Source organism: Lethenteron reissneri, chromosome 31, assembly GCF_015708825.2.
Source record: "Lethenteron reissneri isolate LAM-NWPU_2019-01 chromosome 31, ASM1570882v1, whole genome shotgun sequence".
NCBI classification, from domain to species: Eukaryota; Metazoa; Chordata; class Hyperoartia; order Petromyzontiformes; family Petromyzontidae; genus Lethenteron; species Lethenteron reissneri.
In genome coordinates, this window is record NC_083809.1 from 9786552 (window position 1) to 9813888 (window position 27337).

At 46.0% G+C, this 27337-nt stretch overlaps 1 protein-coding gene across 1 annotated transcript in view; it reads right to left on the reverse strand.

Annotated features, from left to right (window-relative positions):
* Positions 1–27337, reverse strand: part of LOC133349774 (collagen alpha-1(II) chain-like) — a 76659-nt gene that overhangs the window by 26352 nt on the left and 22970 nt on the right. The window contains exons 3-29 of the mRNA XM_061563502.1: positions 26653–26675; positions 26005–26046; positions 24519–24572; positions 23154–23264; positions 22411–22482; positions 21283–21327; positions 19954–20007; positions 18057–18110; positions 16989–17042; positions 15263–15316; positions 14448–14501; positions 13692–13736; positions 13019–13072; positions 12014–12058; positions 11422–11475; positions 10391–10489; positions 8324–8368; positions 6742–6840; positions 6252–6305; positions 5014–5121; positions 4739–4792; positions 4294–4392; positions 3555–3608; positions 3061–3159; positions 1667–1720; positions 1102–1155; positions 515–568 (exon numbers count right to left, since the gene is read on the reverse strand). Of these exons, the coding sequence (XP_061419486.1) occupies positions 515–568; positions 1102–1155; positions 1667–1720; positions 3061–3159; positions 3555–3608; positions 4294–4392; positions 4739–4792; positions 5014–5121; positions 6252–6305; positions 6742–6840; positions 8324–8368; positions 10391–10489; positions 11422–11475; positions 12014–12058; positions 13019–13072; positions 13692–13736; positions 14448–14501; positions 15263–15316; positions 16989–17042; positions 18057–18110; positions 19954–20007; positions 21283–21327; positions 22411–22482; positions 23154–23264; positions 24519–24572; positions 26005–26046; positions 26653–26675 (1688 nt within the window). The remainder of the gene's footprint in view (positions 1–514; positions 569–1101; positions 1156–1666; positions 1721–3060; positions 3160–3554; positions 3609–4293; positions 4393–4738; positions 4793–5013; positions 5122–6251; positions 6306–6741; positions 6841–8323; positions 8369–10390; positions 10490–11421; positions 11476–12013; positions 12059–13018; positions 13073–13691; positions 13737–14447; positions 14502–15262; positions 15317–16988; positions 17043–18056; positions 18111–19953; positions 20008–21282; positions 21328–22410; positions 22483–23153; positions 23265–24518; positions 24573–26004; positions 26047–26652; positions 26676–27337) is intronic.

Consider the following 27337-nt stretch of genomic DNA (forward strand, 5'->3'; position numbering starts at 1 on the left):
CGTCGTCGGAGTTATCATCGTCATAATCATTTTCGTTGTTGTCGTCACATCTCTCACCTCTTTATCACCACCACCGCCATCGTCACAATCATCTTCATCAACATTATCGTCATCATCGTCATCATCATCATTATCATCGTCACATCTGTCTCATCATAATCATCATCACAATCATTATCATCATCAACATTATCACCGTGAAAATCATTATCATCTGCATTGCCTGTAATTTCCTAGAGGAACATATATCCAACGTGTGAGCAGCAAGGCGATGTGGTACTTTTGCCCACAATCCAATACCATCTCGCTAATTTAATTTAACACAGCGTCAATAATGCAACTGCATGTCAAAATGCCGCACAATAAATACCGAACACAACACGAAGAGGCACGTTACGTGCACAGTAAACTTGGTGATCAAACCTAGGTAAGTCTTATTCGCATCGGCATCACATCACCGGATGTTTCTCGCAGCGATCTGCTGCTGGTCTGTGCGTGCGTGGTCGCCCGTTACCTGTGGGCCACCCAGTCCAGAGGCCCCCTGCTCTCCTCGTTCTCCGCTTGCGCCCTGCCACGCGAACACAAGGAGCGTTAGCCGTGTGACCCACGACCCATGCACCCGTGGCCTCGGGTCGTCACGTGCAAGGCCCCCTTTTGACGATGCGGATTTGTACAATGTCTAAGTGCGACCACACCTCAGAACGCTGTTGCAGAAACAGTGGGCGTATTTATTGTATCGAGATGCAGGCAGTCAGTCAGTCATAGGCAATGGAAGGTCTTTGAGCCTGGACTTTTATGTGTGGATGTTGAACTACTTTCGCACCGTAAGCAGCCAACCGTGCTAATCGGAGGTGGGGGAAAGACTTGAAAAGGGGGCAGGGAGTCAACAGCACGGACGGCTGGGGGCAGAGAGTTCTAGACTTGTGGAGTAGCAGAGGAGTCACTTAACAACGTTTCCTGTGTTTCCAAACACCACGATGAACGGCTAAAATCCCCTGCAGGTAAGCTCCCATCTCCAACTGGTGTGGAATGGAAAGAGACCGTGAATGGGGAGTGAAGTGCACGAGAACCGCACTCCACGTGAAGCCCAGCGTCACTCACCATGGGTCCGCCCGCTCCCCGTGCTCCATTCTCCCCATCCTTCCCAGACTCGCCCTGTGCCAGCACAGACACTGCGGTCAGCAAAGGGGGCCACTCGGCAAGGGGGAAACGCGGCAAGGGGGACACTTGGCAAGGGGGCCACTCGGCAAGGGGGAAACGCGGCAAGGGGGAAATGCGGCAAGGGGGAAACGCGGCAAGGGGGACACTTGGCAAGGGGGCCACTCGGCAAGGGGGAAACGCGGCAAGGGGGAAATGCGGCAAGGAGGCCACTCATCAAAAGGGACACGCATTAAGTGGGACACACAGCAAGGGAATACTCAACAAGGGGGACCTCCAGCAAAGGGGACACTCGGGGAGAGGAACACCCTGGGAGAGGAAAACACATTACGTGGGAGACTTTGGGCTCCACCATTGCCCTTTATTGTGTTTCCCAACACCGAGGGTTATCCCGACATTCACTGCCTTAGAATGCACGCGTTGCTGCAGGCCAACGCGGCCCGACGGCATGACCGTTGAGCAATTTTACAAATATTATTTTAGAATTTGTTGTTTGTTTCCGACTCACCATGGGACCGCGGTTTCCATTGCCGCCAGTGGCACCGGGTGGCCCGACCTCCCCCTGTAGAACAGAAGAGCAACAGCAGTTCCATCAGCCGCATCCGACGCGAGGAATTCAAACATTCTTCTGTACGTATGTTGAACTTATTTCACACCATACGTGGCCAACCATGCTCATTGGAGGTGCGATTGGAAGGACAACAAACTAAACACAAAAAAATCTATTTCTCAAGAAATTAGTTTTCAATCTTGATTTAAAAGCGCGTAGCTCCCAGTGGCTTCCTAATATCGATAGGAAGAGCGGTCCAGATGGCCACATCTGGAGCGCGCAATGCGGAGACCATCTTAGTTTGATGGTTAGCCAAAAGCTGCTGCTGCGAGGATGACCGGAGATCGCTTGATGATGGTTTATGCTCCCAGATGACGCGGACGCCGCTGCGCTTGCCCAGCACAAACGGTCCCTTTGCATCCCTGCTCCACTTCAAATCGTGCGTGAAATCACAACACATTTCACTTCAAAATTGTGCCCAAATTGTCACGATTTGAAAGTGCGGCAGTTCCATTTTTGCAATTGCTCAAGCGATTTCCATCAGACTGCAGTTACTACTGCGTCGGCTTTCGGGTTGTAACATCTGACAATTCTCTTCACGTGCCGGGAGCATGGAGGGAACTGAAACGTTGGACATCGAACCGAACAGCGGCGAGGGGTAAAACCGCAACACCTTGGACAGCTACACACTGCAGTTACATCACCATGTCTAAAGAGAAACGAGATGTTCTCATGCATTTCGTGTGCCTTGCATGGTCACACTTGTGCACAGGTAAACTAAACTCAGCTACGCTGCTCTTTTTTCAGAAGGGACTTGGCCACAAATGACAACTCAACAAAGTGGCTTATCGCGTGGAAATCTATAGCAGCCAAATAATCTAAATGCACGTTCATGAATGTGGAGGGAAAAACCGGAGGGCCTGGAGAAAAATCCATGCGACGACGGGAAAAACATGCAAGCTCCACATATACAGGCATCAGGGTCGGGATCGAACCCACGACCTCCTGTATATCAGGTGAGGTAGTTAACTTCTTGCCACCGTGGCACCCCACATAGGTTCCTACGTGAGATGGGCTTTGCTTGTGCACTGCATTGAGACTGCAGTGCACCATGGAAAACCAAAATGTCATTTGGCTACATAATGTAGATGAAAAGATTTATGGAGACCGCTGGTTAAAAATGGACTAAATTATTGACTAAACTAAGAGAATGACAAAATGAAATCCAAAGACTAAAACTTGACTACAACTCCACAAGGTTCTAGTTCCAGTAGAATAAAGATGATGACAAAAAAAATAAAAATGCCGAGTAAATTAACACAGCCATCAGGTGAGTGGCGTGCTGATCTCACATCAATGCCCTTGGGCCCAGGGAATCCCATGGGACCAGGAGATCCTCGGCCCCCGGTGGAGCCTGGTCGACCCAATCGGCCCTCTTGTCCAGCTGCACCCTGCAGGAAAACGCACGCGGCAACGCACACAGGAAGACATCGAAGCCCCACGGTCACAACTGAGATAAGGCCGCTGTTGATCAAAAGCTGTCGGGGCTGCACACGTATTTACAACAACCGCTACGTGTTGTTCTCAAAGAATGCGACATTTATTTTGTTTCAACGCTATAGAAATGTTACGTAAATGAATACTCTACTCGTTTCGAAAAATTATTCATTGCCGTGAGCATTTATATTACATTTTAACCGTGTATATTTTTTTAATTTCTGAACTGTTTTTGCTAAAAAGTTAACTAATAATATGCAATATTTTGTATTACCACTTAAAAAAGAAAATACAAAGCCAACTGAAAAAGTACATCGCACTTTAAAAAGGGGCTCGCAAGCGCGTTTACCTGAGCACCAGCCTTTCCAGAAGGGCCACTGCTGCCAGTAGACCCCGGCGCACCCTGCGGAAGAGACACGGGATGCGGTCAGCGCGACGGCCAACGGACGAAGCCAACGGGGCATCGCACAATTGCCCGAGATGCACTCCAGGAATAAAATCTTTCGCACTCTCGGGCAAGCCATAGCCATGCCATGCCACGCGCCCGTCCACCTGCGCGCTGTGCACGAGATTCAGCCGGGCAGAGCGCAGCAGGAGAGCACACGGGCTCGCCATCTGAAGTTCTGCGAGTTCAAAATACTCGTCGGGGAATCAACTCAGCCGTCATCCATCCAGCACACCCGAGGTCAATTATGATGACTATTACAGCAGCAGCAGTGTCAGCAGGAATTATAATCACAATTACATGGCGATTGCAATTCATTACAAACGACGCAAGTACAATCGTAATTGACCCCTGGGGGAATGAAACGACCACCACTTCCTGGGGAAGTTAACAGTGGTTGCCCAATAGGGATACTTGCCCCCGTCATAAGAATGTGGAATTTCCCACACTGGCTCAGGGTTCAATTGAGCGGTAAGCCTCTGAGACTTGACTTTCCGTGACGCCCCATCTAGAGCTCATCTCTGGGCCATGGTGCAGGTGTTGGGCCCCCGCTTTGTGAGCCGTGGCACGGGGGCAGCGGCGGCGGTGGCGGTGGTGGCAGGGTAAAGAGGTGGCTGGGGGGAGGGCAGGAGGCAGCACGCACCCTCGCTCCCGTGCCACCGGCCTCGCCGGGGTTGCCGGGCTCGCCGGGGAGGCCCCTGGCTCCGGAAGGACCGGCCGCTCCTCGATCACCAGGCAGGCCCTGGTACGAGGTGTGGCACACACACAAGCACGCACGTGCACACGCACACACAAGCACGCACACGTACGCACACACGCACGCACATGGGCACACACACATGCACGCGCATCAGCGACACGCAATCGCAATAACTGCACGCACACATGCGTGCCCAATAACGACCACAATACATGGTGATGGTGCACGCCACAAACGTATACAATTTTTGTTTGCACACATGCATGTGCTTAAAGTATTATGTAATTGCAACTTCCGTGTATATTATGTATGAGAGGTTATGTGTGTTGCATATGAGTAACGTTGTGCTCGTTCGCTGTTTTGAGAAATGCAATTGGAGTTCACTTGCCATGCCACCCGCACCCCCGTTGGGACCTGGGAAGCCATTGACTCCAGGGGCACCCTGCACACAAACCAATCATCAGGGCAGACATTAAGGCACTTTCACTCACAAACCATTTGCAGCATTTTAGCTCAGCTCGATATTAGATGCGACCTCCCAGCAATGCAGATCCGTAAAGTCCTTGAAATGGGACGCTGAGCTACACGTCCATCTGTTTGGTAGACGCAACATCAGGCTTGTGTCTGTTGCTCTGACAACATTGCAGCACAATGTGAACCTACCCTGGCACCACCCGGGCCGGCCAAGCCAACGTTGCCCTGCTCGCCGGGGCTGCCACGCTTGCCCTCTTCTCCAGACAAACCCGCGGCTCCCGTGAGACCAACGTTGCCCTGAATCGGACAGACAGAGCCACCAAGGCACACACACACACGCACATACACACGTACACACGTACACACACACACTCAATGACAAAGGCTCCCGGTCTAGTGCTGTCGGCGAGCACCTATTAAAGCCAGCGTGGTGCTGCGGGAGGGTCGTGCGGTCAGCATTGTGTCCATCCTCCTTTATTCGTTGAATGTTGATGTTCCCCATGCCCCCTCCCAGGCAACACGGGGAAGGGATTGAGCTGGACATCGACCCTGCCGGAAGATGCCCCTATCTGAGTGGACAAGTCTGGAGGTGTCGGAAAAAAAACAACGGCAGGCACCTTGAGCCCCTATCTAAGCATTTGTGCATCACACGGATATCAATGTGGCTCCCGTACAGGAGGTGTGCTCCCAGCTCTGCTCATGTGACAATGACGCACGGCAGTATGCACAGCTGCAGCCGTAATTGCCGCATCACCAAATCTGCGCTCCCAATTTGTGTCCTGTTTGCTTGAGAGAAATAACGATAACTGTGACAGCAGCCGTTCAAACCAGCGGTGAGATGCCACTGAGCGTTCCGAACGAAAAAACCTGCTTGAGAAGATCCTTTTAACCTGACCCCAGTCCCACGCTGATGTCCCAAGTTGTTCACACTGCATGCGAGCTCTCTTCTTTTGACAGATGCATAATGACATTACTGAATGTTGTGTTTAGTCATGCTCCACGTAGTCCATAAAACCTCAACCTCCATCATGCCTCTACCTGGACCAGAGAATCGATAGCCCGCAGCTCCGGAGCCGCATGCGACTCTTAAAAGACTGTTCCGTGATGTTATTTATTAAGGACCCATCGTCTGATATTCATCACATGCATTGCGGCTGTTGAAATATTCGAGTTTTTTTTACCGAATAAAAAAAAAGGCTCTTCTTGTTATTTTGGTTACTGATCCCCTGACCTCCACCATCTTTTCAAGCCTCTACCTTCCCACAGCACAATCACTCCTCCTGAGTCAAGTATTTAGACAACTGCAATAATTTGACGTACATCAGGATAATCATCGTAATCATTTTTTTTTCATATCGCGCCCTTCCATGCTGTACATCTCGAGGTGCGTAATATATTAATTGAGGGAGCTGGACATTTGTACTCACGTGTTCACCCTTGGAGCCTGGTTCTCCCTTCAAGCCGGGAATTCCAATATCGCCCTGAGTGGAACAAACATCCAGGATTAAAATTCGTGTGAGACATTCATTGAAGGTGAAATGCCGATGATCTGTAAATCTCACAAACATTCGTAACTTTATCCACAAAAGAATGATCAGAAACCTAACATAATCTAATTTCAGTTTTCCACCAGTTGGTTTCATAAACACATGCAATGTTTACATCATGCAGCAGAGCCGCACACAGAGTCTTTGTAGTCTGATACAAGGGTCACTGCCATGGGTACAACAAGAGCCTCATTGTTATCCATTATACCTTATTAAGTAGGCAGTTTTAAATAATACATATCAGTGGTCATAACAATCCGGTTTGGATAAAGTTGCTTTCTGTAGGCGGTGTGTGCATTACGCGTTAATCACATTCGCGTTTAATGACTGCAGCTTCGATCTGTGTGCAAAGGCCACGTGCAGTACTCACAGAGGGCCCCTTGAGGCCAGCGAGGCCGGTTTGACCTGGGAGGCCCAACACTCCCTGGGGGCCAGGGAAGCCGGGGGCTCCAGAAATGCCAGGGTTTCCCTGTGAAGGGTCAGGGGTCACACAGACGCCACTCGCGGTCACAGCACCGCCACATGACACCACACCGCATGTACCACCACACCACATGTCCCACCACATTGCATGTGCCACCACACCCCATGTTCCACCCCACCGTCTGCTGCACTCCGAGTGTGGGTCCTCATGCCCACACACTCACTAATGGGTGACAGCCAGAGGTGACGCAATTCCTAGGATGGCACTCGCCAGTCTTGTGGATGACCGGCTGTAATGGAATTGAGGGCATCGTTTGGTCAATCACGATAACTTGCTTAGATGTTTGTGCCTAATCATCATCCACATCTCAAAAATCGTCATCATCATCATCACCATAAACATGGTTGTTAATTGTAACTAATGGTAGAATCAATTGTAGGATATGTAATTAAAGATGGTTGAAATTAAATATGTTGGTTAATATATACTGTGTATATTGATCTTTCAAGTTAATATTTACAGCATTCCTGAATAATTTACAGAAATGTTTAAATACTTTTTTATATTATTACAGACGACCACACATAGACATAAACACATATTTCAACCATACAGCCAGACTTTTTTTTACAGTCACTCCGACTGCGTCATAGGTTTTTCCAGGTAAGAAAGATCAACATTTCGGGCCAGAAATAAATGCCTTAAAAAAATTTAATTTTCCTTTTTGACTTTCCCCCCATAGAACTAACCTACTTCTGTCGATGTTATGTCTACGTAATGTGCCAAGCAGATGACATTCCACGCGAGCGCTGGCTGCATTGGGCAGGACACCGTGCGGTGCGTGGGCGATCTCGCAAAAAAATAACAAAGCGCCTCTCCGACTCTGCCTCCCGCTGCCGTGCGACACGAAACACCCCCGAGCGACCGGGACATTGGGACTCGGCGCGATGGCCTCCAGGTCCTCTCGTCTAGCTCAGCGCAGTCGCCCGGTGGGAGTCGCACGCTCGCAGATCGCCGATCGCGAGTATCAGCAGCAGCAGCAGCAGTCATTCAGGGCTTAATGTCAGCTACAGCTGTCTCGGGGGCTGAGCTCTCGGGATTATGTATTCCCCACCTCCAGCCCCCCTTAGCCGTACCGTCGGATGCGAGGGGGGGCGAGGGGGGTGTGGGGGGTCTGGGAGTTGGGGGGCGCGCAGAAAATATTCCGTGAGAAGTTAAGCTCTGATATCATTATTGTCGGTTAACGAATAGAGATTGGGTTTTTCTTTGCTTGAAAAAAAAGGTGTATTGTCTAAGCTAGTTTGAAGTCATATGTCACCTCGTGACTCAGTTAATGAGCGAGATACATTCCAATATTAAAATATAACCTTTGGAATACGATGTAGCTACATAATAAAGCGTGGGTGATTATATTGGATCGATTATCGATAAGGATCATTTGTTTTGTCACAATCGATTGTGCAGTGATGGAAAATAATACATGACAGCATCGTAAATAACACATATATACATAAACACAAATACTTACAAGTGGTCCTTTGCTTCCAGATTTCCCATTATGTCCGTTGTTTCCCTGTTAAAGACAAAAATTGCACAACGTTTCTGAATACAAGTTTATTTTGTGTAACCAGCCGAGACCTCAGAGAGATCAGGATGAGTCTCATTCGCAAGAGTGACCCAGGGCATGAGTCTGGAAGTTGCTGCTGTGTCTAATCCCAAGTCAGAAATTTGCGGATTAATTTGGCCAATTGGACTGTGACGTCAGCACACGAGAGCCGACTCTTGCGAATTACCTCCTGAGACCGTAACCGCCGACTGCGGTTATTGTGATGGTTATTACATCCACAGTAATAAAAAACCAGGGTGGCCACTGGATTCGAACCGTGAACGTCTGCAACAAGCGGTGAATGCGCTACCGCTATCTATTTATTTGTAACTGAACTATTTTATTGAGCAGGTAAGGCCCACTGACCTGTTAGCGCTTTTTGTTCAAAGGCAACCTGGTCACACACCATGGCTCATCGAAGTGGCTCATCATATGTGGGAATTTATAGTCGCCAAATCATTTGAACGCGTAAAAAATCGTGAGAAACTTTCTTACTTGCTTATGTACAGTTAGAGATGTGACAATATTTAGCTTTCCAATGATTTCGGTGGCATGGAACGCGAATTCAAATGCTTCACTGCTGACCAAAACAATAGCAGCCCTTGAATTTTAAACAATATCATTACAACAAAACATAAGCACTCAACGCATATGAATAACAAACGATTGGCAGTTCAAAGTGGCTGGCCTCAACAACGTCGTAGGTTAAAACAAAACGCCACTTCACACAAACAAAACAATGAGGTAATGCACCGTGTGTCTCACAGCGCGTTTTAATTCTGACAATGAATCAAAGCAACGCAATGGCCTCTTGGAAGAAATTGGGGCTCGCACACAGACACGCTGCATAAGCAGTTTGTGTGGTGGACTGAGGTTTGAAGGTATCTGCTGGGACAAGAAGTCTTCAGCGAATGGCAACTGTAAGACTGCCCGAAGCAGACTCTGATGCCTCGAGTAAAACTCCGAGGACACTTGGGTCAGAGCTGCACCGAGGGCAAACGTGATTGATTAAAAAAACTGGCACGTGATTGATTTAAAAGACTTAAATGTTAATTTTGCTGAAAACATTTCGCTGCCCCTGCCCCATAGAGGCGCTGCGAGCTCACGCGGTTCGTGGCGTATGGGCACGCACGGTGCGGGCAGAGATAGCACACACACACACAAAACACTTGACTGTGGCACACATACGACTGATAGAGAGCACTGTGAGAATACACAGATGCTCTATGCAATGTCGTATATGCAGCGCAATGTCCATGACAAACGCCTGTTAAAAAATATACTCCATAATAATATCCAATTATGTACCCAGGAAAGCCTCAACAGGTGTCAAGATACTTTTTTTTCAGGCGGGTCCAGAGTTCAAATGTTTTATTAAAATGAAAACAGCTCTGTATTATGCACACCCGCCAAACGCATCGTCTGTCTTTTCATAATGTCCACGGGCAACCTGTGACCGGTGCGGACCTTGTGCGTGAAATGGACTCTACACATTCACGCGCGTACCATACGTACGGCGCATAGGCAGGCATTGCCCCCCGTCTCCCTCGTGTTTGTTGAGTGCGTGAGAGAGAAAACAAAACAAATGGGTGTGGCGCCGTGGTTTCAGAGGTCAGAGAGCTGAACCACCACGCTGAGATCCCGGGATTCAAAACCAAGCAGTCGCCTTGGTAAAACTGTGTTCTCTAAATTTGGTTAAAATTCCAGCTCGGTTAATTGAATGACATCACTTTGATGTATTTTAATTATGCGATGAACATTTCTCTCTCTCTGTGGCAGTGCGGGTGGGACATTTCAGCTCTCGACTTTGTGTGACGCAATGGTCACGTGAAGGGATCTCAGAGGTAGCTCTGTGGCAAACGGCTCTGTCGGCCATAGATTCTTCATCTCATAATGGGAATAAATTGGTGAGGGGGGGGGGGGACACAATAATAATAATAACAACAACAAATAATGTATGAGAAAAAAAAATCTGAGCAAGAAGCGTACCGGGAGCCCGACGAGGCCAGGAGACCCAGGCAGGCCGACCTCACCATGTGACCCCTGTGGCCCCGCAGGCCCACGCGACCCACCAATGCCGAGCTCACCCTGCAAACGACACGGCGACGGTGGGGCTGGTCAGACCGGTACAGGTGAGAGCGCGCTGCGGGACACAGCATCAACGGCAAGGCACAAACTCCTCGCAGGTCTGATTAGCGCGGTTGGCTACGTACGGGTGCGAAAGAAGTTCAAGATACGCACGTACATGTTTCCCAACGCTGTTGTTTTACCACATTCTCAGCATTAAAAAAACATGCTCCAGAGAGTAAGGTGTGAATAAAGTTATACAAATCTAATCGCACACACGTGAAGCAAATTCTAAGATGCCCACCACACCAACTTTTTGTTGTTGTTGTTAAACATAGGGAACAAAGTGTATCTTATAATCCAGAAAATGTGGTACCTCTACTGAACTACGCAGGACAGAGTTCCAACAGCAGCTGCCACCACACAGAGGCAGCCTTCTCCCAGGAGACACTGGTAACCCCCCTGCTCCCACCACATATCCCAATTTGTATTCACTCTATGACTGATTTGACTTCACCATTAACTATGGTCGTGTACGATGGGACAAAACTAAACCACCAGTACAAACCACCTATTTTGGACAAACCTGCATAAAAAATGTATTAACGCTGTGCTTTTATATTACGTGAACGTATGTTAGGAACACCCAAATTAGTCACAGGCAGTATATACTATTATATATATATTTTATATATATAATGGGCCTACCCATCAATATGCCCTGTGTTGAAATTTTGACTTTTCTTTTGAGGTTGTTGAAATTGAAGTGTGCAGCATGCCTACGAAAACATTGTTTTAAGCCTCATTTTCCAAGTCTGCCTGGGCGCAATTGTTCATTTCGTCCTGCCATTTTTGGCCGCGTTTCTTTCCCTCTGAAGGCAGAAAAAAGGTACTCTACCTCCCTACGCTCAGCCCAGGGCTGGGGTCTATTACCACTTAGGCTGCCAACTCACCTTAGCTCCGGGCTGTCCAACAAAGCCAGATGCCCCAGCGCTGCCCAGTGGACCCTGCAGGCGAATGCAAAGGACAGCTTCGTTTAAAAGTCTGCACGCTGTGTCAGCAATTCTTAGAGGATAGGCAAAGTGTAAGGCGCGTTTAACGTTTTCCGCAAAACAAGAGTATCGTTTTTTCTCTCTCTCGTCGGCACGCGCGACAGCCCACTGATGCCGAACGACCGAAAACACGTGACGTTTAATCTTGGATTTGTCTGCGTCGTTTGACATCCTCGTGTCTTTGCTGTTTGACGATTCCAGCAGGAGAGATTGTACATTTTTACCATTATGAATAAAGAAATAAATATATTTTTGGCAATGCGTAAAAAAAGTATTCAAGAGGAGATCCACTGTGGAGATGGAGCGATGAAATGAGCTCGTGTGCGGGTAGCTGGATTATCACATTGCAGAACCATGAGATACGACGGGCGGCGCGGTCATCATCCAGCAGTGGATTGACCATGGCCGATGATGATTATGATGATGAATGTATAACAGTTCATATTCGTGATAAAGCACAAGGTCATAACTTTCAATGCGGGCAGGTACTCACAGCTGGTCCCCTTGACCCCACCAGCCCATCGCTTCCACGGGCACCCTGAGTCAGGAAACAAACACACACACACCGTTAGAACCGATGCTCTTTAAAGGTTTATTTTGGAACGTTGAATGCCTCTTCCTCTTCTTATTGCTCATGGCAGGGAGTGAATTGGCGACGTCTGCGTGTTCACGTTGAGGCCAACGAGTGAACCGGGCTTCATCGGGAGTTCGCCACGCGGTGAACTTCATCAACGCTGCCGAAGACAGGTTTTTATTCCGGCGCGTTGTGCATAGGGGGGTTTGCGAAGCGGTCAGCATTGAGGAGGTACGGTAGCCCGAGAAGCACAGGTGCCGTCGCGCGTGAACGTGTACAGGAATATTTGAAGGAGTTGTATTTGAGAGCATGTTTGGTTAACTGTGCCCCTTGGCTGTCACCGGGTTTATACTCTCATTTTTGTTGTTGTCAGAAGTGAGCTGTTTGAGTGGATGATGGTTATAAAGTGTATTTGGTGGGAAGAAAATATATATGTCATGTACTTCTTTCGTGAAAAAAGTATCAAAACCACACAAAATATTTACGTCTTCTTAACTTTGATCAATTATAGTGAAACCACATTATAACGTTCCTGCTTTGCATTCCGCATGTTTAATCCCACAGCTATTACGCATTCAGTGTTATCTGATACAACATATTCCTGCATCTAACATTAAAATTGACCCATACCCTTAAAAGTAACATATCTACGTTTCATGGGAAACACACCCGAGGAAACGCCGCACTGGAAAAAATGAAGAATCGTTTTCGTACTAGGCGAATAATTGATGCTACTTTTAACTGGAATCCCATAAAACGCTCGCACTGTGGCTGCACGTGAGTGATGCCACGTGCGCTTGGGACGTGTGGGGATGGCTCGTGGTGAGGAGGTCGACAGAAGGTGTGTGAGTGACTGTGTCACGGCGAAGAGGTTAAGAGGATGTGTGTGAGTGACTGTGTCAAGGACGGGGTGCGGACACTCACGCTAGAACCAGGCCCTCCGGGACGTCCTCGCTCACCAGTTGATCCCTGGGGGCCCTGGGTACGGAGAGAGGTAGGAGAAATGTGATGTAAGAATAATAATCATCATCAGTTCTTTATCTGTTCCTTAAATCGCAACCGTCATGGGGGTGCCAGTGATGCCTCATCCGTGGACTTTCTTCGCGTTTGCCTGTCCTTCACAGTCTCTATCAGGGTCGTGCCGGCTGGTCAGTGCCTGGTATCACATTCGTCATCCAGTCGATGCTGGGTCATCTTCTCCCTTTCTTTTTAATCACGTCATGTCCTGTAAGATGACGATGTTGGATAGTCGCCCCCTTACCTTGTCACATGTCCAAACCACTGCAGTTTTATTTGATGCCAACAGCGGCTCTAGGTGTTGTTCTACCTTTTATACGATTTTGACGAGGACCGATTCATTTGTGTGGTAGGCTGCTTGTGGTATCCGTGGTCATTTGCTAAGGCATCTCATCTCGGCTGCTAATATTCTATTTTTAGACCTCTGTAGTGATTGTCCACACGTCAGCAACCACATAGCACTGTGGAATAGCTATTGCTCGTAGGAGTATTTTTGTGGGTGTGAGTGAAACACTTGAATAATACTTAATGGTAAATAATGTAAAACAATGCAAATAGTAATGGGGGTATAAACACTTACCACGTTGCCTGGGGAACCGTTCTTTCCAGCCGCACCTCTCTCCCCCTGCAAGAGACAGAGGAGTTGGCAGTCACTCCACAACTACAGCAGTAGAGTCTACACGGATGTTGTAAAGTCTATCAGAACTTAAATATGGAAATTAATGTTACGTGTATGCGTTGTTTCACAGCGTACACCTTCGATATCAGGTGGCACCGTGCAATTTGAATATGCAATCAAGACAGAGTGCTTGAACGTTTTCCAGCCACGTGTGAAGACTATTTTTTAAATCATATATTTACAAAATTGTAATATTTTGTAGTTTTTATTAATTTCAACCCCTTTTTTGTGATTTAATTGTAGCAGTAGTTATACATTGTTGTGCTATTTTTAGATGTAGAGTGACTGTGGGTAGCCCTTTGTAAAAGACCCCTCTGAGATTAATTGTATTGCTTTTAAGGGCTTCAGTCGAATCCTCAGCTAACCAATGCCTTCTGAAAGATCCACATGTCTGTGTAACGTCATCACAATAATAACCAAACTTTTCACGTACGTTTCTTCCTATTTTCACAATGCGATCTTGTTGATGAGCATTAGAAGGGGTTAAACAATTGTGACTAAATTTAAAATCAGGGGACCATCCACCTCGATTAGAGCTCTGTACATGCTTCTCTTGGCAGTGATGCTATTTAAGAACCAGGATGGGCTTGATTGGTTGGTTAGAAAGATATAAATGATGATGAGGTGTGTGTGTGTCAGAGCTGACAGCAGTCATACCCGGTGACCATTCCCTCCAGATTCTCCCTTGGCTCCAGGAATCCCGTTGTATCCCTTTGGGCAGAAGAATGTATTCGGCATTGTTATCGACATGGCTGCAATAACAAAAAAATCGAATGCTATTGTAATTCATAATCAAGTAGGCACAACCATAAGCTTTCTCCAATTATCGTATAAATGCTAACAAAGAATTTAGAAAACGTGCTCCATCCGTACTCATTTTATCAAACAGTCTGCAGGAACTGAAGGGTGCAAAGATTAAGTGGGAAATAACTGAAAGCATTTAGAAATGTATACGCTTGAATTATTGCAATTATTATCAATTACTGTGAGTCAAATACATCAAGTAGCATTTACAACAATAATATAATGTATGTGCAAATAATGTTGATAACCTTTCTTGACATACCAAGAGTCACTTAAGACCTTTACAGAGCACTGTTATAATTTCTTAACCACCGTTTTAAAAAATAGACGGGTGACATTATTTTCTTTCTAAAAGATAACAAAAATTGCATTTTGGTCAACAACAACAAAAGCTCACCCTGTGACCTTCGTGTCGGCTCCATTATATACAACTTGCTATATTTTGTTGTTGTTTTAGGACCGAGCTGTACACGTGTTCGGTGAAGTCAAGCGCTTCTGCGTGTTCCCACGAGGTGTGCGTGTAAAGCGTTTGGGAGACGTCTCGCTGCTGCTGCTGCTCCTGCTGCTGCTCCTGCTGCTGCGTGTTTATGGGTGGGGTCCGCTCGGGGTCACGCACTGCCGGTGGTGCGATGGGCGTGGTGACCGTCTCTCTCGGTGGGCTCGCTTACCCTGTGTCCCTTGGATCCGTGCATTCCGGGGCTCCCGTTCATTCCAACAAGACCCTACACCACCAGCCGACACAGCAACAAACCTCTCATCCATCCCTGGAACGTTGCAATACACCTCCGCCGCAAACAGTTGTAGAGTACTGCAAGGGGCAATGCAGCGCAACTACACGATGGTGGGAGGTTGACAGACCCTGTGCCTACGTCTCAGCAGCTGGTTGTGTTAGAGAGGGCCTTTGTTTGGCTCTCAGTGGCTTAAGGAAGTCAACTGAAACCTGACTTGACAATACATATTTAATGAGCTCACTCTGATGTACATGCAGCTCCTCTGCACCCAAACAAGGACCCTTACAAAAATAAATCACATTTAGATTTTCAACCATTTCATTAAGTGTTTGAACCCATGATACTGAGATGAATTGTTCAATAGCTATTCAAGCTAACGTTCACACAGTTTTACATTTTGTCAGGATTTTCTTTCATAAGGTTTTTCAATTGGCTTAACTCAATTTCAGAATCACATTAAGGGGGTGGATTGAATCAAGTTCTAACAAAGCATTTTCAAGCTAGCTTTATACCCATATCCTCTCACCCCAACAGCAAACCTAAGTGACTATATTGTATTTTATATTTGTTTAAGTATTTACAGTCCTCCTCTTCCTTTGTAATGGGCACTTCCAACTGTTTTATACCACGTGTCTAGATACGGATAAATAAAAATGCTACATATAATAAAGTAGTATTAGGCTGCGCATTGTATTGAGCGAGTGATCAGCGCAGAACTGAATACAGCATTGCCACCAAAACTAACCTCTCATCCCTGCAACTATAAGCCTTGTTACACTTTTTTCTCATCTCTATATATATGCTACTGGTGGAAAATCAATATCAGAAGTTACTATGCTGGTCTGTAAAAGGGGGCAAAAGCTCATTCAAATTGCCGTGACGTGCAATACAATGGACAGGCACAAGGATCTTTGTTGAATAACTAGTTCAACCACAGGCAGCCTACGAACGCACATCCGTCAAGACAGCATAACTACAGGGCTGAGTGAAGGAGCAAGTTGGGATGACCAGGATGGTGGCTGACCACCCTGGGAAATGCCCTTCCCTGTCACCTCTGCTCTTCATGATGCTATTTACTTATTTTTGGTTCACACGCTAATGGGCTGTGGTGTGGTAGGTTCGCCTTTAATTAAAGGTTCATCTGCAGCAGAAGGTAGTAAATCTGAATGTGCGGGTAAAACCGAACATCTGTTGCCTCAGCCACCTTGAGTGGCGCCTTAAAGCCCCATTTTCACGAGGGGTGATCTTTGCCAGATGTAATCGCCAGCGGCAAGCACGAGGCGTATGCAAACTAAGTACAAGCTTAGGGCCCCCAAGTAGCTCCGGTGACTCCAGATTCATAAATTAAATAGATGTGCATGAAATAGCAACTCGAATACAACCTCCAGTAGAGCATAGCATGTCTCAATCTCTGTCACCTCCCTTGTCCACGCACTTATCTCACTACTGACCCAATTGTGACTATATTTCTCTTAACGCACTCTATATATCCATCTATTGTCTATATCATCTCACTCAAGATTTGAGCAATTTAAGGGAGGGTTTGGGGCGGGGCAGGGTGAGGTGGGGTTTCCGAAAAATAATTTCTGCTCAGGGGCTCCAATTGGTCAGCACTACCACCGATCATCGCATTGCCAGCGTGAGCGGAGGGGGAGAGACGCACCATGTCACCCGGTCCGCCACGATCCCCTGGCCGGCCCGACTTCCCGTTCTTGCCCTGAAACAACACGGCAGGGAGAGGAGGGCCACACACGTGCGGAGGTTAACGCGCGATCGCCCGGCCTGAATGTTCACAATGTACACACGCACGCACACACACACACGTGGCGTCTTTCGTTAAACCGCGCTGCCAGTGGAGCTCGAACGCAGAGAAAACGAAACCCTCAACGCATTCGGCCCTCGTTCATAGCAGAGAAGCACCACTGCCCTGAAACGTTGCTTATTTATATTTTGTTATTATGTAAAAACAGGTTATCACGTCACTAATATGAACGGAATAATGATTGCAATCAACGGCTTCGTTACAGTGGACTTTACAGTTCACGAATGACTAAGTGATTTTCGGCTGGTGGACAATCCACGGCTGGGTGAAGCCCTCCCCGTGGCCCGTATTGGTCATGGCAGTTGTTTGAACTTTCTTCCCTTCGCTAGACCGTGTGTGGGTTGCTGAAGAATGGGTCCCAGGGACAGGTTCAGATACCACCCAGGGACCACTCAGGTCACCGGGTTCATAGTGCAGTGCGCGAACCGGTGCACCGCCAACCCCACATGGCATGTATATTGCATATACCTCGCGTTTATGTTACACGAATGCACATCACTCAACCAGCATAAACACGGGGCTGAGTGAAGGAGCAAGTTGGGATGCCTGTGAGGCATATACCAACAGGATCCCTTATTGGAGCGAAAACACTATATACACATACTCAAAATAGCACAAAAACTTTTAATATATATACACTATATATATAAAATGTGTGAATACAGCAACTAGCATGTTCAAAATACACAGCGTAAAGTGTGGAATAAATCATGTATGTAGCCTGTAGTTATTCATACAAACTCAGTGTTTGTGGCACACAGCTAAATATCGTATTTATCTGGTGCTGCACAGCGATGAGTGAGTGTATACCGCATGTACGCTAGAGCTGGGGGTTAAGCGGAGGTCACTGACAAAGGTCTCATTTTATCATCGAAGTGTAGGGACTGCGAGAAGCTGTAAGCATCTTACATCATCTCCAGGATGCCCAGGGGGGCCTGGGGGACCAGTTGGACCCATGTGACCCTGGAACAAGGAAAAGGACAAGTGTTAGACGTACACACAGCAGGCACAGCACGCACACCGCACACACACACATCTCCCCTCTTATAAAACACAATGAAAGGCGAATTGTAAAAAAAAGTGCACAGAAAGGACTTTTCATTTTCTGTTCAAGTGAGAACATCCAATATTGAGCCATGCTTCCAAGTTTATGCTAGACCTCAGGCATTTATTTTTGTCAGCCCAAACAAAAGACTGATTAATCCACAAGATCAGCCTCGATGTGCGGGAATCATTACTTTAAATTACACGGTGGCACAATGTATACATTTATGAAGTCAATTATTTGAGCCGCAGCAGATTTCCCAGAATACAGTACTCTAATGAAAGCGGGCCACCTACTTGAAGTCGTTTTTATTTTATTTTACACTAACTTAGATGTATTATATTTCAGACAAGCAAGCATGTTGCTTCTGATTCCACCTGGGCACGACAGTAAATTCCATAGTGTGGCGGGTGTCTCTTGCGACTGAGCAGTGACATATTTGGCAGTTCACCCGTCCAATGGGGCTTTACAATAAAACCGCACAGTCGTAAATCAGTGTCTCTCCAAGAGCACCTATTCTTTAAAATGTCAACAACAACACAATCAGAGGCGTGAAACAGCAGTGGCAAACAAAAACTAATTCACAACCATATTTTTTTAAATATTTGTAAACATTTACCCCACTCATTCATGTATCAATTTTGACCTTCATCAATAATCTGAATGAAATGTAATCATAACACTGAATATCCCCGTCTTATAGAGTTCAACATTTTAAACACTGCCACCGCCGGTGACAGCAGCAGAGTGCATTACAAGCCACACTGTCTGCTGCTACAATGACACTGAAGACACAGGATCATCACCAATCACAGCAGCAAACTTCCCAGTGTCAGCACCGCATCAAAAGCCCAATTCCCTCATCTGAAAATTCCAAGCAACATTGACAAAGGCCCCCTCCCTGCCTTGCACGGTCATCAGTTCTCCTCTGAAAAGACTGGCCAAATCCCGTACCGGATTGATGTTTTGTTTAAAATTAAGGCCTTGTCACGAGGGGTACGTTTTGATTCATAAAAGCGTCGACACCACAAATGCAAGTCCCGTGCTACTCGATACACAGACACTTTTACTCCAATGACATTTCAGCAATATTTCCACACTGACCAGATGGATTGTAAAATGTGCACGTACCCACACTACGCCCCGCCACAACTGATCTACCATAAGACTTACTGTGGTGTAAACATTTTATAACGGAGGGGGGGGGGGGGGCACAAAAAAATAACTGTTTTAAGGGCTTAGCCACCTCTAACAGGTATTGCACTTTTTTATTCAAAGTTGTAACTGTATACTACTTACTTGGGTAATCTGACTTAAAACATAATTAACGTTCATCTATTTTATTTTTACAATAAAAAGTGTGTTTTAAGGAATGTATTGGAACACATTGTACTTGACGTGTTGTGTCTAAGTAGTTGGGCACTGTAATACAAAAAAAAACACTTCTTGCAACAATTAAAGTGAATTATCCTTAGCATGGATGATATTCCTTCGTGGCCTGATGAAATACAGCACGAACAAGATTAAAAACTGTTCACTGCAAATTCCGTCTGTTGTGAGCATGCGTTACGTTTTGTTGAATTCAAATTGGTACTCTGCCAAAAACCATATAAGTCAGGGAGATTTTGGACACATTTTTCCGTGGATATAGTTGAGACAGGCCCGTTGAGCAGTCGCAATAGCGAACTGCTATGCCGATGAGCCGTGGTGAACATTGGTGCACGTGTGGTTGCGTATGGGAGTGCGTGTGCGCGTATATACCGGAGACCCTTGCTCTCCACGGATGCCTTGTAAACCATAAGGACCAGAAGGACCCTGTCAGAGGAACGAGGACTTGTCAGAGACACGCGTGAAACGTGACACAGCAAGTGAGCCAAGAGAATGCTCTGTGACACAGTTTACTACATCTTGAATCACCATATTTAGATACAGCCTCGGGTATTTCAGCTCAAATGCCAGCAGAAACAAATCAGTAATGGGTTAGTCGAGCAAAAATACGATCTAATGAGGTCTCATTATCCTTAATCTCATAAAAAAGAATTATTTTTTCGTAGTAGATGTATTTCCTGAAATGATTTGGAGTTAAACAACAACACGATGCTGTTAAAAGCCCCTTTTACAATTCCTCAAACAATAACCAACATTTAGCGCTGTACCCTCTCATCAGATTTCGTGAACATGATCAGCAATGGAGCGACACTCCTAATCAGATGGCTCGTTTAAGGCACGGAGAGAAGTGATAACCACTTCCCCTCATACCACGCACCCGTAAGTCCCCCCTTGCCTGTCACCTGTAGCTGTTGGGGCTTCCTCAGACACATTCGGCCCATAATGGGCACCTACCGTGATATTATTTTTAAGCCCTGAGGTGTCAAAGGTAGCCCGACGTGCATTCTGTTTCACCTTCCCACCCCCATTCACGACAAAACGGCGCCAAAGTAACGCTCGTTATTAGCCAGAGGCAAAGGTGGCGTGATTGGGAGACGGGGGAGCCAGAGGTCCTCACTGCTCAAGAAAATCCCGAGATGAACTCAAATGCAGCGGTCAATCATTCACACATGTGCTGTCCCCCATGGGCTGCAGCAGTAAGTGCTGATCACTAGTGAGGATGTTATTTTGTCGGGATTATTTATCAAAAGCCTCTTTCTTCTCTACAACCACCATTCTCATCCCAGAAGTTGGCATCACTTTTCCAGACGAAAGGCTTGATTCTTTTAACCCCGTGCTACTTAAGTGGCTAATTCCCAAAAGCTCTGTACTAACCGCGTGTGAGGATGTACACAGGCTCAATACAAACACACAGAAGCACTGATGTTTATTTAAAAATATTGTGTTTAATCTCTTGAAGGAATGCTTACCCTGCCAGATTTTCATGAATGCAAACCTTTGTCTTGGCATCTCGACAAAACAACGTTGCACATCAAAGCCTTTTTACCTTCAATGTAAAGCTGCGGGAGCCATTTAAAGACTGCACCGTGATGGTAGTTATGTGGACTGATTTTAAAAAAAATATGCTTTTGGCAACTGACATTAGTGTGCTTCTGCTTATTTCTATTGGCCACGGTGACGACAAGTGAAAAGTGTCCTTACTGAAGACCCTGGCAGTCCGGGAGGACCCGGAGGTCCAATGGAGCCCTGCGCGACGAGAAAACGACGAAAGATTTGAAAAGCGTTCAATGGCGAGCAGATCACATTAATTCTTCTTCACAGCCTCGAGCATTACATGGAGGCAAAAACTTTCGTTTGAAAACAATTCATATAAATCACAAGTCAACGAAACACATTGACATCTATTCATATATTTTATTCGCCTCATTTGCACCATTACGTTCATATGTACCATTTTTTTAATTCTCTGTAAAGCAACTTGGTCAAGGTGCTATATGAATTACGTGAAGATGAGATATTGTAAGCAGACGTGCACAATTTCACGTGCAAAGTAAAGTTTTCTTGGTTCTTTCGGTAAAGTCACGTAGAATGGTTTACGTGACTTTACCGAAAGAACCAAGAAGATGAATCCCTGCAGTCACGAAAGCTTTAAATCGAAATCAAAGTAAGGTTATTGACAGAACAATACGTGGGGCTAAATATTCTGCTCATGGAGCACCGTTGTCAGCCCAAACGTATACGGAAATAAAAGGCCACGCTCACATCCATTGCACTGCGAGTCATTTATGAAGTGTCAATGGGACACCTTTTGCGAACCACCTCTGACCTCAAGGCATTAAATCCAGGAAATCAATTCATATATAACACCTTGAATTGTCTTCTTGGTTCTTTCGGTAAAGTCACGTAGAATGGAAAAAAAACGTAATAAAATAATTCTCACGACGTTTCGGCCACATTCTACGTGACTTTACCGAAAGAACCAAGAAGATGAATCCCTGCAGTCACGAAAGCTTTAAATCGAAACCTTGAATTGTCTTCTTGAGCTTCTAGTTGCTCATTGCATTCCTGCTTACATGTCAGATTATAGAATTGTACAGGGATGTAACAACCCAATTAAGGAATATGTACTGTGGCCTTTGCGATGTGTTCAGTTTCAGAAACACAGCGAGAGGAAGGCAGCATACTCTGCCACTCTTCTTCGCTGACGACCTTTGCTGGTGCCTTCATTAGACATACACTTGGGAACGGAGTCCACTGAAATTCCTGTATACGAATGGTAGCTTGGGGGGGTGGGGGGGCAGGGGGGATGGGGGGAGGGCATTGGCTCACCGGAACAGTCATTCCCATTCCCATCATGGATTGTCCTGACTTCTCGTCGAATCCTCCTGCCATTTGGGCTTGCTGCAATGCACAGGGGCGCACATGTGAACGCACACGCTCATGCGCGCGCACACGTGTACATGCATTCGCGTGCACAGCAAATACCTGAGGCATAACGCTGAATTGTTACCACTCTATGAAGCCCATCGTCATATGTATCGTTACCAGCGATATACACTGAAATAATTCTAAATCACGAGTAAAGGAAAACATGTAATGGGTAGCATTTTGATGGTTAACAGCTCCTAGATAATTATAGCAAGCAATACAAACAAAAAATACGCATCGTCATCTGACATAATTCTCGGCATGTGCCGCATTATTTTAACGTGAACATTTCTAGAACAGATTGCTCACAGACCGCATTTTAAAATCCTATCGTAAATTGTCTTCCGTTGCGTTCCCGGGTTGTGCCGCACGCATCTGTGCTCAATTCAGCTCCTTGAAGAGGCTCCAGTCGAGCAAATGGGCGAGAAAAACGTCGGCGGACGTCGCGCCGAACGACACGCGGTTACGAGCCGACGGCACAGCAAGTGCCGCCGCACAGCACGACCGTGAAAAGCTACGCCACGGTAGCATCCAATTGGAAATGTATTTCTCAACTAAAAATGATCAAATTAATCTTCGATGTTGGAGGGGGGGGGGGGGGTGGAGGGGGGCGGGGAGCAGAAATGTACCCCCAATGGTCTCACATTTCCAAAGCGGGTGGAGGTGGATGGGCCGGGGGGTCCAGGGGGCCCTGCTGGTCCTCGGGGGCCGTTGTTGCCAGGCTTGCCGGGGGTCCCGGGGATACCCGAGGAGCCCTGCAGGACGGCAGCACAGCCACCGCTCAGCATGAGCACCGCGTATCCAGCAACCGTCTCCACTCGGTCAGCGCCGTCAACTTTACAAACGTAGTATATACGTGTACGAATATGAATAAACACACGTAGGTTAGCGGACATGATAGGAGTGCTCTTGTGCCTCTGCAAAGTAACAGAATAAATAACGGTTGTACTTTATTTTTTAATTCCAAAATAAAATGAAGTACGTTCGACCAGGTGAAAGTGATGTGGGATGTGTCGTTTGAGAGGGACGTGAACGCGATGGCTGACGGGTGCTTCATAAAGAATGCTTTGTGTGCTGCATTTGCTTGAGGAGTAAAATGGCACGGAAATATGTTATTGCATAAATAAATATTAAATAATCGGTAAGACATTCCAGGGCTTTTTTTTTTCTGACGTGGGTATAGCAGATTTGTTCTGAGCCACCATCTAAAGCTGTACATGAGGAATAGTACAGCTGAGAAGCAATTACCCTTGCCAAGATAGTGTGCATTTAAAGGTGCGTTCTGCACAAGTGTAAAAAAAATTATGAAAATTATGAACCTTTTGAATACTTTTTGTGGACAATCCATTTTTTTCTTTCACAAATCAAAGAAAATGTCTCAGTATTTTAAGCATAGGCTCTTTTTGTTCACGGTATTTCTCTCATCCCAGCATATTTTCACAATATTATTCACAATATGGCCCTTATTATCTAAACAAACCTCGCGTATATATTTGTTTTAAAATCAAAATAAATCTAACCATTTCGAATGTTCCTTCCATTTCACATTTTCTCAGGTAAGCAACAATTTACTTTCCCATGATCCAAGTTTGTGATTACATTCAAGAATAAATCAACTGTCTAATTTTTACAGCTTCGATATAACTGTCTGGCTTTTTCTCTCAATGTTTGTTGAGTTTTGTTCATACTATTAGCATAATCATACTATCATACTATTAGCATAATCATGACGTAGCCATATTGTGTGCATATACTTTGCATAACTCAAGAAAAAACTGATCCTCACACCCTTACAAGTGAGGCTATCCTGGTCTCTTGGGTTCTCACCAGGTTTAACAAAGTAAACCTGGAAACAATTCCATGAACGTGTCATGACGAGTGTTTTAAGAAAACAATCGAAAAAAGGGCCCTGACGCATTATTACGTGCCTACTTTGTGCACATTTGTCTGGGTCTGCCAGCTTCCACCGTGGCTGTACTGCTCTCTGTGAGCCCTGTGGGACAGCGTACCGGATCTCCGTTCAGCCCATTGGATCCTTTTGGGCCGGGATCTCCTTTCGTGCCCTGCAGAAGCAGAAGAGATAAGACATCTGCCCATGACAGCGCCTTTCCATCAAAGCAGTCGGGATGTGTCAGTGCAGTAAGTCACCTGGAATGGTCGGTGAAATTTAGAATACTGCATTCAGTGTGGAAGAGTAGGCCAAATTCCCTCCAGGGGGGCTTTCTAGAGCTCCTCCTAGTGGAGGCCGTCTGCCAGCAGTGGCATTAGCAAGCAATTGTCGGGCTGCACTTTTACCTTTACTGTATTGTATTATAAAATACATAAAGTTACATATATATTAAAAAAACACGATACAGACTTCAGTATGGTATGACACTCAGCCCAATATAAAGTGGAAAGATGAGCAGCAGATATGGTTCAAGCGCTGCTTTATATCACGTGACATATGCGAAAATGCGGCTTTCACTCCACGCTCGAAATGCTTTCGCAACAGCTGAAAGAGGGACATTTCACCCACCACCTACCTCCACATGGCCACATTCTGGATACATCATTACTTACTGGGTTTCCAACAAGAAGTTGGATAATTCGGCTAATTTCGAGAGAAAAAACGTGTATTCATACATGTTGAGTAACTTATCTTTTCTCAACGTGAACTTTTTTATCATAATCACCTGCCACTGTTGCCGGGTGCTGTGATCTCCTCATTGTATTTAAAGTTTCTTCCTGCCCGCAATTGGACAGATTATGTTTAACACGTTTAATTTCATGATCAATATCATCCATAATACATGTTTTTTGGGTTAGAGCAATAAAATTTGGGTTACATTGCGATCTAACCCAAACAAAGCCTGTATTATGGATAGATTCTATCATGTGTTGCTAATTTTAAAATTAGTGTGTTCGCTGCATCCAAAATGCATAAAATTTGAAGATATAGGGCACGCATTTATATTCCGTTTACAGGTTGAATAAGGTTATTTTTTTAGGATGTGCACATTTGAATTCAACCTCCTGATTTTCCAAACAAAAAAAACTTTCACTCGCATAAACGGTGCCTATTTGAATAAAAAAAAAAGTTAGTCGGAATCCTGGTTGGTGTCACAATGCATTTCCACTGCAAGGGAGAAGTCACCATGGATAGACGACGCTAAACTATGACAGCAGCGAGTTGCGTACCTTTTTTCAGAGAACAATTTAGTGTTTCTTGTCGTTGGGTCTTGCGACTTTTTGGGATTCTCAAGTGATGACATTTTGTCAAAGCAACTGAGGACAAATCTCGTGACTTTCTGAGTAAAGGACATTATTCCGATGTAGGAGCAATTCCAGGTGTGTATAAGGACCCTGTATCAGTTTACTTGGTAAAGTGTCATTTGGTGACGTTTTTGATTACTCTAGAAGGACGGTCTCAAGACAGAGAGTGGCGTTTTAAGGTTTGTTTGGCATTTTTGCACTTTAAAGAGGTAGCAATACTGGTAAAGAAACCAAACTTACCTTGGGGCCAATGGGACCAGTCTTAATTGAGGGCTTTATTACCTGCAACAGCAAAACATAATGCGCAGGTTAGATACCGAAAGACACAGGCTAAAAGCACCAATTCATTTGTTATGTATTAGCTATGCAACACTGAGGACAGACCAGGATCAAGATGATGAAGTAAAGAGACGGACCACAGCGAGTTGGAGCGTGTTTAAACACGTTGCATAATTGCCCGCTATGACGTATGGATCAGAAAGACGGGACATTGGCAAAAGGAAAAAGTGGAAACAAAAATATAATTGCACAAAGAACGAAGGAGAAGATTGCGCTTGGAATCGCAGTGACGGGAAGAGCAACGAATGGACCGGAGAGAACATATGCAAGTTAATAGGCATTATAGTGAGTTACAGAAAGTAAGTGGGCTCATGCCCACTTACACCCTGCTAGATGGTGGACTGTGGTCGAGAATAACGAGAGTGGCAACCAAAGGAGAAATACGAGAACGGGAGAAAATGGTCACATGTTGGGGAAGGCCTTTGTTCAGCAGCGGATAGATAATGTCTTATTTTAAGGGAAGCATTGGTAATTATTCAGCGTTCACTCAGCGAAAGAGAATATTTGATGTGAGAGAGCAAAACAAAAACTTGAATAAATAGGACTTACAGGAGGAGGTGTGGGTTCCGGATCTAGAAACAAAACAAAACAAACAACGAGTTAGAAATGTATTTTTTTAAATATATAAAAGTGTGAGCTGATTTCAGTACAAGGGTTAGAGGTCTCCACAGTCTCGGCATGTATGTCTGCCGATCTCCAAACCCACTGGACCAGGGGGGGGGGGGGGGCACCGTGCATCTCCATGGTAACAGGTAGTAGTGTGCCCTCGCAGACATCAAAGACCTCAGCAAAGTGCTCGACTCAATCCCAGTCTCCGAAGCTGCTCAGCAATACGAGGTGACCCATGTGGCAGCTATCACCAAGGCTTTCTCTCGTGGCAGGCGAGCTGTTATTCCAGCAGGTCGTTTGCTTTTACGTGGAATATTTCGCTACGAGATCGATTTTATCCCCATTTTAGAGATCACCACGTTTCTCTGGGAGGATTAACATGTGGACACATGTGGTCAGAATTAACAGCGGCCCCTCTCTCTTTTTCTCTCAGCCCTGCCCCCTTTTACATCGCCATGCCCACTCAGCCACTAGCCCCACCCACAGTGAGCTGATTGGTTCTTTGTGACATTGACCCTGCCCACTTCCAATTGGCCACGTCTAACCCCTCTGCCAGCGCTGCGCACTACTCAGGTGGGAGCCCTGCCCTCTGCCTGTATCATGGACATCAAGCTGGGACGAAATC